Source organism: Mandrillus leucophaeus, unplaced genomic scaffold (assembly GCF_000951045.1).
Source record: "Mandrillus leucophaeus isolate KB7577 unplaced genomic scaffold, Mleu.le_1.0 Scaffold14, whole genome shotgun sequence".
Taxonomy (NCBI): domain Eukaryota; kingdom Metazoa; phylum Chordata; class Mammalia; order Primates; family Cercopithecidae; genus Mandrillus; species Mandrillus leucophaeus.
The window spans coordinates 11,359,029-11,379,790 of NW_012101365.1; the positions used below are offsets into that span (position 1 = coordinate 11,359,029).

General features: G+C 41.5%; 1 protein-coding gene across 2 annotated transcripts in view; it reads left to right on the forward strand.

Moving 5' to 3' along the window:
- Window positions 1–20,503, forward strand: part of NFIA (nuclear factor I/A) — a 621,436-nt gene extending 600,933 nt beyond the window's left edge. For both annotated transcript variants that reach the window (XM_011973872.1, XM_011973873.1), the window contains exon 11: window positions 18,982–20,503. In XM_011973872.1, the coding sequence (XP_011829262.1) occupies window positions 18,982–18,999 (18 nt within the window). In that variant the 3' untranslated portion in view covers window positions 19,000–20,503. The remainder of the gene's footprint in view (window positions 1–18,981) is intronic.
- Window positions 20,504–20,762: the final 259 nt, after the last annotated feature.

Genomic DNA, 20,762 nt, shown 5'->3' on the forward strand with positions numbered 1-20,762 from the left:
TCACGCGAGGTCTCAGTGATTCTTCCTGTCCACTTTTCTCACAGCCACCTGCTTGCCTTCTTGTTTGTTTATTGAGGACTTAGGCACATTCTTTGATCAGTGGCCTGTCTTTTTGGGATATAGCCTTTCTATTGAGTCTATTCATTGAATTACATTCCACAGCACACGCCTCCCCCAAAATATTTGCATGAGAATTTTTCTTAAGGTCTCACATTGCTCCCTTTACAGCAGAGATGATATAACCTAGCACTTCTGATTGGCTTTTCACTTCCCAAACACTATACACATTTAACTAATGAGTCACATGAGCTTGTGATAAGCCGGATCCCTTGTCTTGGATCAGGGACACTGGGTTGTTAGGACAGGCTGTCCTGGCCCTGTGTTTCTCACCCTCAACACCCTCCTTCCTCAGAGTCTGAATGTGTTGGGATAATGGGGATGCCACCGGGCACAGTTGTTCTCAGCACAGGGCAACCTCGGACCCTCACAGTGCTGCCTTAATAATGTGGGACGCACCCTTTGCTGCCCTCCAGGACTGGACTGTGCTGCATATCTCCTGTTGCCTTGACTAGTGAAGGGAAACGTAAGACCAGCCCTTACGACACACAGCTTCTGTCCCTCTCAAGCACAGTCTTCCTTCCACTGGTCTCTGGCAGTGTGTCTGTGCATATATGGGGAAGGAGTGGTACTGGGGGGATAGAAGAACAACACAGTAGGTCTAGGAAGGGAACTGACCACAGGAGGGACTTGTGCATCTTGGTACACAGAGAAATCCTGGACTAGGAATCAAAATACCTGGATTCCTAGCTCATCTCTCCCACCCGCCAGCTACATGATTGATCTTAAGGAGGAGAAAGAAGCCAGAATGTATTGAACACCTACTATATTCCTGGCACCATACTAAGCTGGAAGGGAGGCTAAAGATGTACATTATTCCATCTCCGCCATACATAGCTCATAGAAAGAAAAGTAAAGAAACTAAGATGTGATCGGTGAAGAAATTGAAATAGGTATAATCCATGCAGAAGATTCAGTAACTAACTCTGGGGAGAAGCATGGAGCACATGGAAGATATGCCAGAAGAGAAGACACATGAGTGGTTTTGAAGGAGACAGATATACTTGGGGAGGAGAACATTCCAGACCAGGCAGGAGGAACAGTGCATGCAAAGAAATAGCGGTGTGTGTCTAAAGAACCCTATTCTGTTTGGTGTGTCTGTCAGTTTATAGTAGATGGTAGAAACATTAGATCAGGGTCTAGTCATGAATAAATACATACCTTTATTCAGGGGTAGTAAAGCACTTGGACTTTATTCTGTGGGAGATAGGAAGCAGGTGACGGGCACAGTGGGATCTCTATATGTGAAGAAACCTCTGCCTTGCTATGTTCAACCCTCATGAGATATAGGATTTTACAGGCAGTAGTAGCATTGAGACCTATGGTCATGAGGTACCTTCCTCTTCTGGGCAGTGGAAAAAGTAGAAGCTTTGGAGGGAGACAGACCTGAGTTTGATCTCAGTATGTGACGCTGGAATAATTTTTAGCCTTTCTGACCTTCAGATGTCCCATCTATAAAATTATAAATGAATGCCTGCATTCTACTTAGAGTTGTGTAAAGACTCAGTCTGGTTAGGATGTAAAGCCCTCAGCACCCTGCCCAGCCAATGTGTGGTGCTGCCTTTGCAGCCCTCAGGAGGGAAGCTCTGTGAGCACTGGAGGCAGGGTGCTGCTCATTTATCTTTAGGACAAGGGGCCTGTGACGATGAAGAAGAAACAGAAATGGTAACCCCAGATGTAATCTGGTAACGTTGTCCCTGAGCTGAGTCTCTTCTCACCCCATCCTCCCGTGTCCATTTTCCATAAGTTGTGCCATTAATTCTCTCATTACCCAGTGGAATGATATTTATTATTGAGATCATACTTAGCATACTCCCAAGGAGCAAGTTAAAGTTCAGCTAACATCGCCACTTTCTCGTTGTCAGGATACACTGAGGAATCCATACGGAGAGCTTCTGTGTGTCTTATAATTTCATATAAAAAAAGATTAAATTTTATACTGGATCAGGGAGGGAAGGAAAAAAATATCCCAGTGCAGAAACAAGTTCTGAACCTAGGAGCACAGTTTCTGAATGTTTATTTTGTCAGATACACAGCTGACATGATTAGTTCTAATGGGGTGGTGATCCTCATTGAATTGCAGATTGGTATGAGTGACTGAAATACCGCAGGGACTTAAATAAGTGGTGCATACGGTATTACTTAGGCTGCATCCTTTAGCCAGGGTGAAGGCTTCGTTTTCCTAACACGCATGCACACACACACACACACACACACACACACACACACACACCTGCTACATATGCATCCATCTAGTCTAGAAGCTCCACACTGAACATTAATTACCTATCTAGAGTAAGGCTGGCTGGCCTTTACTTCCTTCTCTTTGCCCTGTGTTACCTGAGTGTACCCCCGAGCCCCCAGCATTCTCCAGTGCAGATCATGGTGTATCAGATTAGTCTGCCTTGCTGCTGCGTCAAGACCCAGATCAATTTATTGACTCTGCTAGAGTGGCTGGTACAGTAATTGTTACAAGAGAAGAATAGAAAGTGAGAACGTGTACACGTGAAAAATAAAAATGACGTTTTGTTCTCTCCTGCCCCCTCCCCCGCTTTTTTGCCTCATAGATCTTTATGTGTTTACACAGCAGAGAGCACTTTACTTAAGTTAATCAGCTCCTTCTACATTATTAATTGTGACAGGGTGCCACATGACAGGATGAGTATTATGGGAAACATCGATCTCACTCCGATGGTGTGGACCTGAGCAGGTTTGGTATTCCTCTCCCTGTCTTGCTGCTTTGGGGTCCCATCAAATCACATTTCCCTGATTGACAACACAGAATACCTCCCATCAATACGATTGATTTTGTGAAAAGGACAAGGAACATTTTTCAACTGGAGAGAGATGAATTGTGGTTATGGGAAAGAGAGCACCTCAGAAATCTTTCAGGTTAGAAGCCTGAATTGGGAACTAAGGTATTATTGTCATCCCAAACACAAGCGTAATTTGTACCCCCTGAAAAATGATATTAGGAGAAACTTATTACAAGTGAAAAATAGACTTAGTGGAGGCCAGCAATGAACCTGAGGACATAATGGCTGTTTTTAAAAGGCCACCTGCTAATTTTTTTGTGAGGAATTTTTGGTTAAGTGCACATCTTTGAAAGACATTTCATTAAAGTTCAACTTTCATGGCTTATACCTGTAGACCCTAACATAAATCCTGTGTGAACGGACAAAACTGAGTGGGTGTCATTTGTGACCTGGAAATAAAAGGTCAACCATTGAATTTATAGCTTTTTTAGTGAAAAGAACATAAAGATTCCTGCCAACTGGAGTCAATCCATATTTTAATGTTTCCTAGTTAAGATTATAAAATCAAAGGGATTAGGATCGTGCTGCTCAGTGAAGGTCAAAAATTAAATGTGATGGGCTAAGTGTCATTCCCATGGGGCAGAAGTTAATATTTCAAAAACCATTTCTACCACTGGCAGTCAAGAAATGAATTGTCCATGATCATTAACCAAGTTAAGGGGAATCCCACTATCATTACTAAATTTAATGATGATTATTATACTAATCAACTATATTATTAAATTACTCTGCTGTTCTGTAATGTCCCCAAACAGTAATAGTGAATTGATTGCTACAAATAGTTCTCATATACAGTTGAGAACAAGTTGAGATGGAGGATCATGGATGAAGGCCTCCTTTTGAGGAAAGAAGTTGTGACTATTTTATGGATAACAGTGATAGTGTAGAATGTTCTTTTAAGATGAAGAGTGAGTGGCACTACAGACCTGTTATTAAGTATAATTCATCAGTACATGTTTTTTTAAATACAAAAAAAAAAAAGGAATTCCCCTTAATGGGGGGGGGGGGGGGTTTTTTTTTTTTTCCCTTTCAGATTTTTGTATCATCCTCCCCACCTTTTCTTTTCTTTTCTTTTCTTTGGGAAAAAAGAACGTCTATTTTGCCAGATTCCTTTTTCCACAAATTTTTTGAGCTCTGAATACTGTCTACTTTGGATTTTTATGAAGAGGGAAGAAAGGATATTTAAATGTCTTTATATGATGACTCAGACACATGTGCCCTGTACCATTTTCAAATCCATTTTAAGATGCCAGTATTTTTCAAAGTTTTAGAATACAGTACACTGAAGCTGGTAATTTCCTTAAAGATTATCTACTCCAGACTCCCGTCATTTTTCAGATACAGCTTTAAGAATATTTTGAAATAAAGTTCATATCATTTTAATAAAGTAGCACCTCCAAATAAGAGGGCCAAAGCCTGGGGAACTGAAACAACTTGCAAGGCCCCAAAGCTAATCAGAGACAGAGCAGGACTGAAATGCAGGGACCTGCCATGAGTGAAGGAAGGGACTAGTGGTTTAATATGTGGCTTAGAAAATGGGAGCATGGTTTCCATTTTACAAAGGTGTTTTATAAAAGCCCAATATCCATTAGACTGACTCAAATGCATTGGAATTCCAAGAAACAAATGCATGTAATTCAGAAGTTCACTTTGCAGGATTTACTTTCATAGACTGCCATGCAGGGGTGTGTGTGTGTGTGTGTGTGTGTGTGTGTGTGTAACCTGTGCTTCTGTCTATGCTCCTGGACAGATTTTTGTTGTATATTTTTCTATCTTCTGATCTTCACAGTGCAGACAAAGGTCAAAATTCCCATCTACCTTCACAGGCAAACACTTCAAAGTGCTTCTACATGAGGCAGGTCGTAGGGAGGACCTTTGATTTAAAGTTCAGCATTTACATTTGTAATTTTGACTAATTTCTGTGCTAGCATTAATTAATTGAAATTATTTAATTAGAATAAAACTAAAATTGATCATTAGGATTAATTTAACCTGATAGGCTTTGTGTGCCTTTCTAGACAAATATTATGAAATATAGTGATAATGAAGCAGTGAGAGGTATAATTTCACGTCTTATAATGACTTTAGTATCCACCAGTTGTTCTCTGTGATATCTGGATAGTGCTGAATATTGCTCTTTGTTACATCATTACTATTTAGCTAGGGCCACGCTGTATCTCTCAGTTGGCCTCTTCCCAAATATTTTTTTCCTGTCTTGAAGTCTAAAGATGTACCAAACTCCCTTCACACCACCCCCATATTAACATCATTGTTCCCTTTCCCCCACCCCCACCGTCTTCCAGGAAGGCGGTTTGCTTGGCTCATCCCCTGGGCTTTGCATCACAGTGACCTTTGTAAGCCAACAACTGCTGGATGAAACTCCTTATGGAATTCGCTAATGCTCCTCAGCCCTGGGGTCAATACTGTCAAATCTGGACTGTACCCTTGCACCCCTTCCTGGCTGCTTGCTTTGAGTCAGAAGCAGGCACAGAATGAAGCCCCGACGAGGGATGCCAGGCGCTGAGTAGGTAACTGTAAGCGGGTAGAGGACAGAAGCGTTGCTCCTCCTGGTGCCGGATTCACTTCCAGGAAATAGTTTCCCCTCTTCATCACACACCTTTCACATAGCTTGATCAAGCAAGCACGCTTCCAAAGTTGGTGCCCTCTGTTTCTTAAAAAAGATTACAGGTGAATGAAACTACTGTTTTACCAGAAGAATCAGCATAAATGAAATGAGATTAGCTCTGAATCTGCCTACCCACACATGAACAAGTGTGAAACACTTTGAACTATCAACTATTAAATCAACTAAAAAATTATTTTGTCTTCAAAACCATTAGGATCCACGTGGATAAATTAAATCCTCAGGAAAATCTGCAAACCATTTTGTTTCAAATTTCTCCTGTTCACCATTTTGTCAGAGTTGCTTAAAAAAAAAAAAGGAACGTTAGCAGTTATGTTTAATAGGCTTCCTATAGCAGCCATTATTGGCAGGGGTCCAAAGGATAGTGGAAAATGAACCAAAGTTTGATAGATATTTCTGAAAAAGAAAGAAGAAAAAATACACAAAGAACACATGATTTTCAGTCATTTGGAGTTGACTGACCAATGAGAATTTATCTCTTAGGCAAATTATCTTCTTTCTGGAAATCAGCCAATCAGTCCTGGCTAAAGGCTGAGAAACTCTTAAGAGTTGCAAGCCCCAATTCCACCCAATCACTGTAACTAAACTGCTGCTCCCAAAGAAACCATTTTTATCATCCATTTCTGCAGAACATCCTCTAAATGGATTCTTCTTTCCTTCATGTCCTTATCCAGTAAGAGGAACCTTCTGATTTTTGCAGCAGAGGGTTTTATTTAGAAGCATATTCACATTTATTTGGTTTTAGAAAACGCTTAATGTTTTTTAGCGTTGAGCTAGGTTGAGTTCAGGGGATTGAGAAAAAAGACTAAAAGCTTTGCATGTAGCTAGCATGCTCATGCTATTATTGAACTTTATGCAAGAAAAGTGACGGCTCAATATTGAACTAGGTTAAGAAAAGGCCATGATCTAGCACATGAAGATGAGGTTTCTGTCTTCCTCCAAGACAGAGAGGAATATCCTTCCCCCACCCCAACAACTCCAAAAATAAAAAAGCATCAGCTCTGCATTACAGTCCTATTAGGAGACAAAACACATGTATTAGTTCATTTCATCCTTACAAACACCATGCTAGCAAGGTGGTCTTCCTCCCTTCTTAGCAGAGGTGCAAACTGAGATCCAGATTCACCACACACTCCTAGTCCATCCACACCCAGCCATGCAGTTGCTTCTCTGAACCCCCCTACCGTAGTGCTTACTCTTGAACTGTTTGTCTGACTCATCACACGTCACTCTGCAGGGATGCAGCTGCTGACTCTGAGTACTGGGGATGCCACAACCTACAGTTTTGCCGGGTATGCTCACCTATCAGGAAAGGACTGCTCCAGTATGAAAAGATGCTATAAAGTAGCTCTTGAGCATTGCCCTAAGGTTACAGTTACTGTTAGCATCATTGATTTATTACTGCTGAACCTACTTTCTTGCTACTATAGATAAACTCCGATTCAGAGAGAAGTTGAGAAGCAGAGTCCTTGGTCCTCTTTCTCCTATGCCCTTTCCATTTCTGCCCATGAAGATGATGGCTGCTTTCTCTGAACTCTTGGACCCTTGCTTAGCAACAAGATTGAGTCTTAATTTCAATAAGCCAGGAAATCATCTCTCTCCAGATTGGTTCCCTGTGGGCATCTGAGAACCCCCTTCAGTGCTTCCTGCTTCTAAATGAAAAATAGCCATTTCTTCCTCTCCAATGCACCTTTATTGGCTGGAAAATCCCTGAGATCTTTTTGACCTCAAAAACCTCTTAGGTTTAGGATCTTTTTTGGAGTGGGTACATTTCTCTTCATAACTTAATCTTCAAGGCAGAAAAACAATTTAAGCAAACCCTAGTTTTAATATTTGAAGAGAATCAATGTGCATTGACCATTTCCACAGAAAGCTGAAAATCATTGCACAGAAATTTTAAGTCATGGCCACGAGATTCTAGAATCTACATCTAGAAGCCATTGCTTACTTTTCAACTATAATGTTAACTAGAATGCCTTTTAGGGAAAATTAAGAAGCTACAGTTCTCTTGGCCCCTGCCCTGCCTTTCTCTCTGTCTTTCTTTGTCTCTGGAGTAGACCTGAGGAAACTTTTAATACTAACGAGAACTTGGTGCCGCGTAGCCTCTGAGTCTGAAATGCCTGAGAAAGCAGTCCAGATTCCAACTGTAAAACATTCCTTCACCAAGCCTTGGAAACTAGCATACAGAGGCCGGCAGAGTTCAGAGGGAACACATGTAAATGAGGCTCCGTTATAAACTCCTGAGTAGTTTAAACCTGAACTTGAACTTGTAAACATGTTCCTTGAGAACAATACAGAAAGGTTGATGCAGTAGAACAGGAAGTCATATTTTAGCTCAGACGTTTTGCTCCTAATTTAAAAGAAGGAAAATATCTTAAAGTATTCCTTAATTGAACTGTCTTCTAGAATAGCACAAATTGGCATGTCTGCAAGATTTTTGGTATTGCAGAGTCAGAATGGAAGTGTATATGTATATATATCATTTGAACTTATCACCATTCTTGCAAAATAAACAATAGAATTTCCTATCCATATGGTGATTTAACAAGAGGATATTTAAAGAGCCTGTCAATATATAATAGTCATGCCATCTGTAATTGATTTTATTAATTGATAATAAAGTGACAATAGAGGTGTGGGACTGTTTCAAACTAGCACTGTGTGTGTGTATATTCGGAGTTTGTTCCCAAATCTCAGTTACTGGTAGAGCACTACCAAGTGGAATTCATCAGAAAACAAAGTGAGAATGAGTTTGTACGCATGCTCAATTTTATAAAACACATTTGTGGGCCGGGCGCGGTGGCTCACACCTATAATCCCAGCACTTTGGGAGGCCGAGGCAGGTGGATCACAAGGTCAGAAGATTGAGACCATCCTGGCTAACACGGTGAAACCCCGTCTCTACTAAAAATACAAAACAATTAGCCGAGCGCAGTGGTGGTGGTGGGCGCCTGTAGTCCCAGCTACTCGAGAGGCTGAGGCAGGAGAATGGCAGGAACCTGGGAGGCGGAGCTTGCCGTGAGCTGAGATCACGCCACTGTGCTCCAGCCTGGGCAACAGAGCGAGACTCTATCTCCAAAAAAAAAAAAAAAAACCACACATTCGTGAATCAGTCTTCAATAATCTTTGCTTGTGAGATCTCCATCTCAGAAGTCACTACTAAAAAGGTAAAAAATAAATTAAATTGTCTGTGTTAGAATGATATTACCTGCCGCCAAGAAGCATAGATCCCTGACAGGGAAACCAAGTAGCTGTGCCAATCACACATGCTATGTACAGTCCAGGTTGTTAGGAAGGCCCTTCACGGAGACCGTCAATGCTATAGGATCTTCACCTTGCCCAAATCCCAACCACAACCCCATCAGAAAGCCTCCCCCTCATATCCCCTGGAAATATTTGGGAGGAATCTAATTGTTTGTAGCAATGAATATTGCTTAGTTGTAAATTTAATCTACAAATTTAGAAGGAAATAAATCTGAACATAAAAAGCATTTGCTGTTTCAGCATTAAAAAAAAAAATTACTGTCATTTGAAACTGCAAACTCTCCCATGTGGGTTTGTTTTGCAAGTCACGTCCTAACAAAGACAAGTTTTGTTGCCATAAAACCCTAAATCCTACCACATCCTCAGAAGCAGGAGAAAAGTATTGCTCACTGGTTCCGGGTTTGGGCTTTTAGGATAATACACAGAGCTATGACTGCGCAGAGGGAAATTGTTCAGTTTTTATCCAGGGTTGTTGGTTCAGATGAAACCCTGACACACACACACCTCCCATCTAGATCATATCAGTGCCTCACATAATTATGCTCCTTACATTTTAGGTCAGTATCTGAAAGTCATTTTGTGTTTTTATTTTTTCCCTCAAATGCTGTGATAACTAGTATCCTGAGGCCTGTTTTGCAGAAAAGTTAAAGTTGGATCACTGACTCGCTACAGACTAGGATTTAGATCTCTGACTCCATGATCTGACTTTTTCCATAGGCAAGTTCATTCTGACCTCAATGAAAGATAGGAACAGTTTTACCTCTGCCAATATCCCATCTACCCTGTGAATGATTTAAACACACACACACACACACACACACACACACAACAACAACAACAACGATTTCTGGCACCAGTGATATCTAAAAGCAGGTGTTCCTAGAAGGTAAAGAAAGGCATAGCAACAGGATCTTGTAGTATCCTTAGAGAGGTCTGGTGAAGTTCAGGCCCCTCAGCAAGCCAGTGACTGAACTGGGACTTGAACCAGGCCACCAGACCCACAGTCCAGTGCTCAGTGACATCTCACTGTACTCTCACTGTCTTTTCTCATGAAAATGAAAAGGCAGATGCCACAATTTCCTTTGCATTCTCTCCAAATGCTGCCTATATGTCTTGTTTCCTTGGCTCACAACAGAAGCCTTCCAGGGCTTGTGGTTTGCAGCTCAAGGCCTTCTTCACTTCCTCTTAATCCTTAGGGACTGTTGGTCTGCATGGCCTGGGAGAGAGAGGGGTCTGTCGTGATTCCTGCACAGGGATTAAACACAAGTGGAGAGGGAGGGAGACACTAACTTGAGGGGTGGGAGGGGATAGAGAATGGAACTAGAAAGACCAGGAATGGTGGACAGGGGAGAATTAAAGAAGTAAGGAGCAGACTCGCGCCAGGGCTTGAGCATAGAAGTGCCTGCTGGGGTGGAGAAGTCTAAAGGTGGCAGATGCTATCCAGTGTCTGAAGGGCTTCTTGGCTGGAAAGGTTAGTTTGGGAATTCATTTCTGGCAAGAGGCCAGATCTTCTGGCATACTATTGCAGGATGTATCTGGGAGAATTTTTGAAATAACCTGGACTTTTTACTTCAATGTTATTTTCACTCCAACTGGACTTTATCTTCCTGCACAATCCACACTAAGGTCTCCGCGATCGATAGGCTCTCAACCTGAGTCATGTTTGGGAAGAGCAGGAGCGAGGAGGCACGCCGTGGAATGATTATTACAATGTGGCCACGCTCTGCTGAGCTCCGGCCTCCACTCCCACGCCTCTCTTTTTAAACAAGAAAGGTTACCTCCCTGGGCCACCATTGGGCCAACCCCAAGTGTGACTGTCTGCACTTGTTAGACAACAGGCATTTAATTAAAATTGGAATCCGATGTGTAGAAAACATACATTTTTTCATTTCATAGCTCCCCAGGAAGTCATATTCCCTTCCTTCCCCACTCTCCTCGACTCTCCCCCTGCCAAAAAATAAAAAAAAAAAAAAAATTGCGAAGGAAAAGATTATTTTAATGTGAAAATCAAAAATTACAAAGGGCTAGGCTGCTTCTTTATTTTTTGCCTTTGGGGGAGACATTAGCCAATCAGAAAGCCTGTATTGTGTCTTCAGACCAGGAGCCAGCTTTTTGATGGCTAACTTCCCGTATGGAAAAGGGTTTGGCCCATTTCAGGGCATTAAAATACAGCGTTTAATGAATTTGCAACTGAAAACTTTTATCTTGCTCTTATGCGATAGAAAGTGTGGCCTCTCTTCTGATATTTGTTGGACTTTGTGGAATCAATAAATACAAAGAAACAGATAATAAACATGAGGCCCGAGTGGAAAAATAAAGCCGCGAAACCCCCTCGCCACTGCATTTTCCGCAGCAGAGCCATCTACTGCACTGTCTGGGCTCCACCCAGAAAATCCGGCAGTGCCATCATGACCAAAGAGATAGGAACTCTGGACAATTTCATTGGGTCATTGTCCTCTTAATCTCCACGCTGCACCTCAGATCTCAAGCAGCTTCCGTGGCGCGGGCTCAATTTAATGGATAGAATCTATTTTTCATGAAAAAGCAGGAAATAAGCTGTCTCTTTCATAAAAAGATTTACAAAATGTAATCATTGTTGAAATATTCCCTTTGAACTGCCGTGTCCACGGGGGTCTCCGGCTCCCAGAGTCGTGCTTCATTAGAACCCCGTCATAAGCGGCTCCAGAAGGGCAGGTACGCTGGTGGTGCCCGGCTTTGATGTCTTGAATGAATGAAAGAAAAGCACAATAAAAAAGAGCTGTTGATCAAGCATAAAATACTCTTTAAGCTGACAGAATAGCAGCGTTAACACACCCTAAGCTGCTTTTAGTTTTTCCCTTTTTTCCTCACATTTTCCTGTGCTTTGTGTACAGTGGGGGTTTGTATTTTATAAGAAGTCTCTGATCTATGTAGTATGCCATTCGCTAACAAAAACCAAAATAGGATTGTTTCTGTCCCACTTGGTTGCCTGACTACTCCCTCCCTTCCTCCCCTTTTCTCCTCACCCCCAACCTCCAAGGCGTGCAGTTTAGCCTTGCAACGCAAGGGCCCAAATGCCTTTCATAAACTTGAGCCAATTCCTTTTGTGTTGTTGGTTTCGCCGCTCTGATTTTAATATCGCAATTAAAGACAGATTTTTATTTTCTCAAGAACTTTCTCTTGCAACTGGGGAAATGGAATTGACACAGCTGCTACTTTTAACTAAGAAATTATGTCATTAAATAAGGGAAAGCCACCTTGTAGAGCGATTTGCTTTCCCGGGGACTTGAGGTCTCACATGGACCCTAAGGCCCCAGAAACCTTTTACAGTGAGAGAACCCAGCTACTCTGGCTTCCTGGTTTTCTGTAGTAACCCCTAGCCAGGCTTTTAATCCGCACAAAAACTGATAAAGTTGTTACCTCCATTTCCTGGAGTCTAAAACTGAGACCTAGTGATGCTAACTTGCCTAAGGTAGTATCTAACTAGTTCATAATGGTGCCAGGATTTTTGTCATTCGGACCCCAGAGTCCTGGCTCTTACAGCTGTGCACGCAGCTCTCTAGTAAGATTTTGAAGCAAATGCAGGTGGGCCAGAGTGCAATGTTTAATCCAGCAGTCTTTGATTTCATGAGGTAAACGGTTACTTGATGAAAAATGGAAAGGAAGGGAGGCCAAAAGAAAAATGTACTTGGTGGTAAGAGAGACACTAGGGCAAGCTGGAATCTCGTGAAAGATTCGGACTCTGGGTGAACAGTCAAAATAATTGGATTCTGTATGCACTCTCAAGGTTTGGAGGTACTGGATGGCTTATTGGGTAAAAAGATTAGTGTTTTCCCGTCTTGAGGTTTGAACCAAAACGGAGGTCTTGGCTGGGAGCAGCACAGTCATTCTCCAGGGATCAGTGGTTTGGACAACTCCTCTGAGCTTGTAGTAAGTAGGCAGCAGTCCATGTTACAAAACTATTGCACATGCTACTGACGCAGTTGGCCGCAGTTGGCCCCGTTGCAACAACTCTCCCATCGAAACTGCCTGGAGTGGCTTGTGGAGACTTGTGTCCCTCGAGGGAGAGTGTCTGTCATTTGGGGAGACATGGTCATGTGGCACGAGCGTGCTAGAAGTCATCCATCCAGATGCCTTGCTTTGCACTTGTTGGGGTGACTGACACCAGGCTTTGAGAACCTCGGATACAGCTTGTTCTTCCTTCCCTCCTTTATTTATTTAACAGTATTTATTACATGCCTACCCTGGCATCCCTTAGATAGCCAGCTTGCCTGGGATGAAAACAGGTAATTAAACTTTAGCAACTGTGACAGAGGAGAATCCTGAGGGTAAAGGCCCCAAGAAGACCCCTCTGAAGAAGGAACATCTCATCTTAGAACCCAGGGACTAGCAAGCATTAGCAAAGCCAAGGAGAGGGAAAGCCTGAGCCCTGGCCTGGCAGGGAGGAAGCATTTGGCTTTGGGGGATCTGGAAAAGTTTAAGGCAACACAAGTGTTGAGGACAAGTGGTGAAAAGATAAGGCCACAAAGGTGCCTGGGGCCAGTCCCGGCCCATTACTGTTTTAATAGTTTTCTGTACAATAAACAAGTCTTGGTTCGGAGTTACTGAAAACAGACTTTCTTTAATTAAGAAAATAAAATCAGGCAAGAAAAATGATTACAGAGATCAAAGCCTAAGGCTGGCAGTACCAGTAACTAACACCTGTGTACAGCATGACCCCCTTTTCAGAAGAAACCAGTGTAAATCACTGCTGCCTCTTACGAATACAGAATGGTCCTCACAAGACTCTGAGGTTCCCAGGACAGGGACTGGCTTGCTTGAAGTCACACTGCTGGTCAGTGGAAAAGGCGACACCAATCCTGAGTCCTTTGGACACTGGATACTGGGCATCGTTCATTGCCAAAAGTTTACAAAATCCTATTGGGAGAAAAGCAGGCTCTCTGGTATCCTTTAGGGTCTAGAATCTAGCCCCTGCTTCCTGATAGACAAGAAAGTCCTTCAGGACAGGGACTATATTTTACTCATTATATCCACAGAGCCAGCGTACATAGCACCTAGCACATAGAAGGCCCTTAGTGCTTATTGAATGAGTGAATAAATGCTCCCAAATGGTTTATGCGAATGTGAGAAACTTGAAGTCCGCTCAGAGGCCCCGTCCACTTCCATCATATTGAGATGGGGAGAAGAGACTACCCGGCTTTTGGCTGATTTGCCAGGGACAACTCATTTGGGCTCAACAGTAGACTTGAGTCCATCCACACAAGTGCGGGAAGCCAAAAATGACCCACTGGAGCAGTGTGACCCAGCAAAGCTAGCGCCTCCCCAGGAGAGAATGCACAGCAGTGACAGCAGCTCCTGGAGTCTTGGCTTATTGGTTGGCTGAGCCTCTTTGGGGGCTGATGAGGAGCTGGGCCTGCAGGGTGCAGGGAGGCCAGCCTGTGTTTGCACGTTTCCGTTTTCTGCGTGTGAATGTCCTCAAATAACCCACCTTGCCTGCAGAAGAAAGCCAAGTGTCACACCCAGTGCTGGATTCCACATTAACAACCTCCTTCCGCAGTGTTCAACTTTGCCCTTGAGGCCTTTTGTTTAAGCTTTTAATCTGAAAAACAGATTCTGCTGCATCACAGTCCTCTCTGCCCTCTCTGCCCCTGCCACCCTAGCACTCTCTGCTCCTTTTGGGGGGTAAAGTAAAATAGAAAATAGAAAACATGTTTCTCAGACATTTTTCTTTTTCCTCTAGAATGTGCATCCTGCCCTGTTAGTAAAAAGAGGATGTAAAAAGCCTTTTAAAATGTTGTTGCACACATTGGAGCATTTGTTGTTAACTCAGGGGTTGAGGCCATGGTCCTCATCAGCTGTGTCTTCGGCAGCCCCATGACCACATTTTGGAAGATGGCCCGCGTGTTCTGATTGCTCTCTGTGAGGCGTAAGAAATGGAAGAGATTGGCACCGTCAGAGGTACCTTCTGCCATTTGAGGCTTCCTGTTTAGGATGCAGTCGGATAGATATTGTTTATGGTTCATAAAACCCGACTACTGTGAGTATTCCAGAATCCCAGCGGAATGGGATTCGAACTTTCATGGAGCTGTAAATTAACGGGCGGCAAGTGTGATAAAACTCCTCAGAGAACTGTGAGGGGGAAAAAGTCGCGCTGCAATGGTTAAATGAAATTTTATAAGCACATTCAGTGTGGAGCTGTTTTGCATTACATGAGTTGAATACCTTAGAGACGCCACATCTGCAGGCACTTTATTAAATCCTTAGTCAGCACTTTTCCAACCTGATGAGATTACTTCTTCATTTGACTGGAGAAAAGGAAAGCTGAGCTCTTGTCCTGGACTGCAGATTTCTTTTGATGTTTCACCTTGAACACTGAAAGAGGACAGTCACCCCCCTTCCTTCCCCACTCCCGCTCAGCACATCCCAAACTGTAGACATTGTGAATGTTACCAACTAATTTTACGTAACTGGAGCCTTGGTGGGAGTGTGCATTTATGGACCTCCACAACAACTATAGCTGAAAGTTCCTGAGGAAAAAATAGATCAAAGCTCTATGTTTACTTCCTTAATGTAAATGTATCAAGATAACATCATCCTATATCGTATTGTAATAATGCCACTCACTGCACATAAGGGAGGGAGATTCCTTTGTAGTCCATTTGGATACAGTAGAGTAGATTAAGGGGCTATAAAGTACGAAGGCAAAAACCATATGAAACCTAAGCTTATGTCACTAAATGTCTGAGGATGGTCTTTGTTTAATGTGTCAACATTTTCCCAGTGATTAGCTACTCAACCCCAACAATCGAATAATCTCAGATTTCTTTTATGTTTTTCCTATATGACCCAGGAAGAAAATATGCAAAACCATTCCTCAATTAATGTTCTAAAACTTGTACTGCTTGCATAATAGAAATTATAAGAAAATATCACAAGAGAAAAGTAGGCTTTTACAAACATTGTATTGTCCATCTGGTGTTACTAGCAGCTCATAGAAGTTTCTGGAAATTGATTGGCTTACACATGTGTGACTGTCACACTCATCCCAATGGGATTATGAGTATCTTTAACTACAAACTGATTAGGAGAAAATTCAGGGAGATGTATGAATTGTGATTATTATTATTATTAGAACTCTCTATCTGCCATCTCTGCAAATAAGTGATTTAATCAGAGACTTCAAAAAAAAAAAAAAATTTCCCTGTGTGGTTCCCCTAACCAACTTCCTATTCTGGAAAACCTTGGTCAAGTAGCTGGGTTAATTGTCATGAAGATTAGTGTGATGTTGAAATAAGTACTAATGGTCAAATTATAGGAGTGAACAAGTTTAAGAATAGGTTTTGGTTTGGGCCTGAAAGGGTTAATTAAGGTTTTTTCACGGGTTATTAAAGACCCCCAACCTCTGCCTTCAGGAGTCATATTGACACCCCACCACAGGGCAGCTCAGCCCCTCTATTGACATGTTGCTGGTCAGAGCACAATAGCCTTCTGTGTCTGCAAATCATTGCTAAAATCATCTCAAGGAAAAAAAAAGTTTGAAAGCTTTAGCGTTAGACAAAAGCCCAAGAGTTGCAGCGCGCAGCTCAAAAACCCGGAGTCAGCAACTTCTATTGATTAAAAACTAACCTTTAAAGTAACTCTGAGAGTGTGTGGTTAGCATTTAAATTTAAACATGTCATGAGTTGATTTGTGTTACTGAATACCAACTCAGAAGGAGTAACATTCACATCGCATTTTTTTTTTCTAATTCCCTTAAGCAGCTAAAGTATTTCATGAAATGTCAATAGGGCAAAAAGAAAAAGAGGAGGGGGGCTGATGCTGGGCCTTGTAGTTTTCTTTCCCATGCAAATATCCACCCCCCAAAAGAAAAGTGTGGAGAGTGAAACACAATAATTAGTCCTTTGTCTAACTTTCCCAAGTGCCAGAGAAAGACAGATTAATTAAATATACAACAGTGTTGGTTTTTGGAGTGGGGGTCTTGCTTGCTGTGTAGGTCATAAATTAGGCAGAATAAATACTTCAATGTGTTTGCAGTGGGCCTGCTACGTCAGAACCACTGGAAGGTTGGTGGGAGGAGAGCAGAGGGTTTCTTGCTAATGATAGTCACGTCTGGGTCTGTCTGGTTGCTCTTAGCAACCAGACATGATGTAACACCAGGATGAACTTGAACTTGGGGGACTTGAAAAGAGAACAATAGACCAGAGCAATCAATAAAGCCTATTTCAGTGAAGGATTACAGAGCTGCTCTGGGGTAACCTTGTCGGCAAGGCACATACTGAATAGTAAGATGTGTGAAGAAACTTTTTTTTTTTTTTTTTTTTTTTTTTGCTTTGCTTTTTAAGAGAAGTGCAGAGGCACTGCAGATTTTTGTAGTGCCCTGAGGTCTCTTCCACAAACTGTGGTGTGGAAAACTGCTCCCCCTGCTGACTCACTGGGTGCCAGGCCTTTGCTTCAAGAACTACCTTAGTGTCAGATTAAAGAAGTCTGGAATTTCACAACCCGACTTAGAAAGTGTGAAAACAAAAATAGTAAGCATTATTCCCCACACCCAAAGTTTGAGCCCGTTTTGTAGAAGGGAGGAAGCAGCTCTAACGTGGATCAGAGTCAGCTGTTAGGTAGAGGCCTACTAGAAACACACTTTGGGGCTCGCCTTCTCTCTCCTTTCTCTGCCCCTCTTCTTTCTTTTATCCAGTTAGATTTAGGCCGTGTGTATTTGCCAGGCTGATTTCCTTTCAGGACACAAGAGGCTTTATTGTGTTCCTCAAAGCATGTGGTCAAAGAGTAACATCTAAAAGTCTACAGGATGAGTAGTTTTTCGGTTTGGGCTTCAGTTTTTTAAACTTCTCTGGAAATCAAAGGTGGCTTGTGTGACTAGGAAATCTTATACCAAACTCCATGTAGCTATCACTTAGCCATTCATCCCTGGGGACCAAACGAGTCCTTACTTTACCTAATTGAATCTCTTCCACAGGGATGATCCTTCACCTGCCTGAAGCTACCCAATTAGAACCCTTTCTGATACCGTCAACTTAAGAATTCAGAAGCCTTGACTTTTGTTAGGCTTTGGTAATTTTTCTGTAAATAATGATAAATGTAGTGAATTTGTCAGGTATCTCTAGAGAAAAGTCGGCAAAAGCCACATACTTTTTTATTTCACTGGAGAAATTAACTCTGATGTTAGTCCATAATTGCTCATTCTGTCTAGCTAACAGAAAAAGAAATGCCAGCAGATAAAGTGATAGATGATCAGACAATTGCTCAAAGCTAATGACCTAAGAATTTACGAAAGGAAAAGGTAACCAGTAACTGGGCCCAGCAGGTACACAGAAGGCTCTAAATAAATGCTGCATGAATGCAAGCATGAATGAAGTGTATGCAGTGGCCTCATTTTTCCTTTGGTCAGTGTGGTACTTAATAGAGTAAAATCTTGATCCTACTTAGTTATTATGTTTCATGTTTGAAAATACTATTTTAGATATATTGGGCTGAAAGGAGCATCTTCCCTCATAAAATCTGACATATATAAGGAAAGAAAAATACTGCGACTTGCTCAAAATCACCCAGGAAGACTGGGTCCAGCACTTTTTCCACCTTACCTCCACTTACTCTTGTATCACTATTGACCATCTGGGCCTGTTAGGAGAGTGTCACAATCATGTATTTAGTGCCTGCACCTCATTTGAAAGGAGATGTTGAAAATCATCAGAGTAGCCATTCATTGCCACATGAAGCCCCTCCCTTCACCCATTCTCCATTCATTCAACTCTTCTTCATTAAGAACGTTCTGTATTCCAGGCACTGGGCTAGGCACTGAGGATTGAATGATAAACAAGATGGTCAAGTTTCCTGCCCTCCTATAACTGCCCCCATCAGATAACGAAACCCTTATTTGTATTTCAAGTGAACAGAAATACCTCATTTTGTAAGACACGCTCAGAATGTTAGAAAACCCCAACGAAGACAATGAATTATAATTTCAGAAGAGGAAGATCAGTTTCAATGTCACAGGATTTATTATTGTCTGTCATGACTTTACTTTTCCCAGCGAATCCCTCCCACATCCCTAACGTAGATCCTGGTTGCATGGTTGAAAAGGCAACTTCTAAAACATACTTTTTTGCAAATTGTGCTTTTAATTATGTTTTTCCTTTTGTCTTCCAGTCCTGGTACCTGGGATAAAAGTTGCAGCGTCCCACCATCCACCAGACAGACCACCTGACCCCTTCTCAACTCTGTAACATGGACGCAACCTCAACCCAGCGCAGTTACAACTTCACTGTCAGTGGAAGGGGAGAAAAACCGATTCAAATCAACTTGTACATGGAAACAGCAAGCATTATGGTCAAACAGCAAAGGCCATAACCTTTTGGGATTTTTTTTTTTAAATACTTTAGGGACTGTTGTAATTTCTCATATGGTGCTGGAAATGGTTGGGCTTTGTAACATTTGAAGTGTTTCCATGGTAGCGTGAGCATTAGGTGACGTGGCTAGCAGAGGACTACCCTTGCTCACTGACTTCCTGTTGTAACACACTTTCCTTACGGAGCCCGGCTGTTTCACAGTATTTCATGAATTTACCCACACAGGTGTGATCCTCCTTGAGCATTGAGGAGGCACATGGAGAACTAAATCTTTTGTAGTAGCTGAGATCTGCAATATATAACTTACAGGACAGTCAAAGGGCAATGTTTTTCTGTAACATATTGGAAAAAGAAAATGCAGTTGTATTCCTTTTTTATTTGTTCTTTTAGTTTGTTTTGGTTCAGCAGTCAGCAGTTAAGTATATAACATGGCCCGCAAGGACAATGAATCCACTCACATTGCAGAACAATTCCGAAAATGGCAAACTACTACTACTACTGTTCAGTTTTTTAAAAGTTTTGAAATGCTGCACTTACATTAAAAAAAAAACAACAACAACATTTTTTCAACAATTTCAACAATGACACAAAAATTCACATGGAAATGGGGAAGATGGTCTGTTTTGACAGAAACTGACAGGAATCAATCAAAACAATCGAATTTTGAATTGAGTAAAGTGCAATTTCATTGGATAGCTAAATATCTTTGTAAGATAGAGATTGTTGAAAATTCTATTTTTGTTTTTCAAGTCCTTTCACCCCAGGACTCTAAATTATTGGGGTAAAAAACAGCCTTGCAAGAAAAAGGGGAGCTATTTTTGCTTTTTATGTTTTTTATTGTTAAACTTGTATCCCTTTAAAAACTGAAGGAAATTTAAAAAAAAAAAACAAAAAAACAAATCTAATGGTGCTTTTACCACAATATGTTAACTACATTAAATGCTAATTAATTATTTTCTGTTATCAAAGCACATGACTAAAATGAAATCATGGTATCTGTTAATTTTATAAGCTAGAAGTCACTATAATGGATTATGCCAATTCTAAAAAATTTTACACGTATCTGGCATCATAGGATTTATCAGTTATCAGACACCTCATTGTACCAGAGATTGTCCAGAAGTTTTAAAGACCTTTGCGTCCCTGAACTGGGCTATGGGAAATAATAATAGTAACAATAATAATAATAATGAAACCAATACTGACACAAATGCTGGTGCCCATTCAGATCAAGGGGTACTTGTTAGGGAAAAAAAGAGTTTGCACCCCCAAATGTCCTGTATCTTATGAAAAAAAAAAACAAAAACAAAAACAAAAAAAAACAAAAAACAAAAAAACCACAGAAACATAAAAAAAAGTGCAAGTGATTTTTCTACCAGACAGCGAAGCACCCCTTTGCTTCCCATGCGACTTCAAGAAGGTTTCCTATACTATACATATATATACGTTCTGGTTGGCAAGCCCTGCTGATCAGAGAAAGTCTCTGCATGTTCTAGTGTTAGTAACTAATTTTTATATAGTTAATGTAGGATAAAGTAGAGTGCATTAAGACACAATATTGTAATCCCTACTCTAGGCACT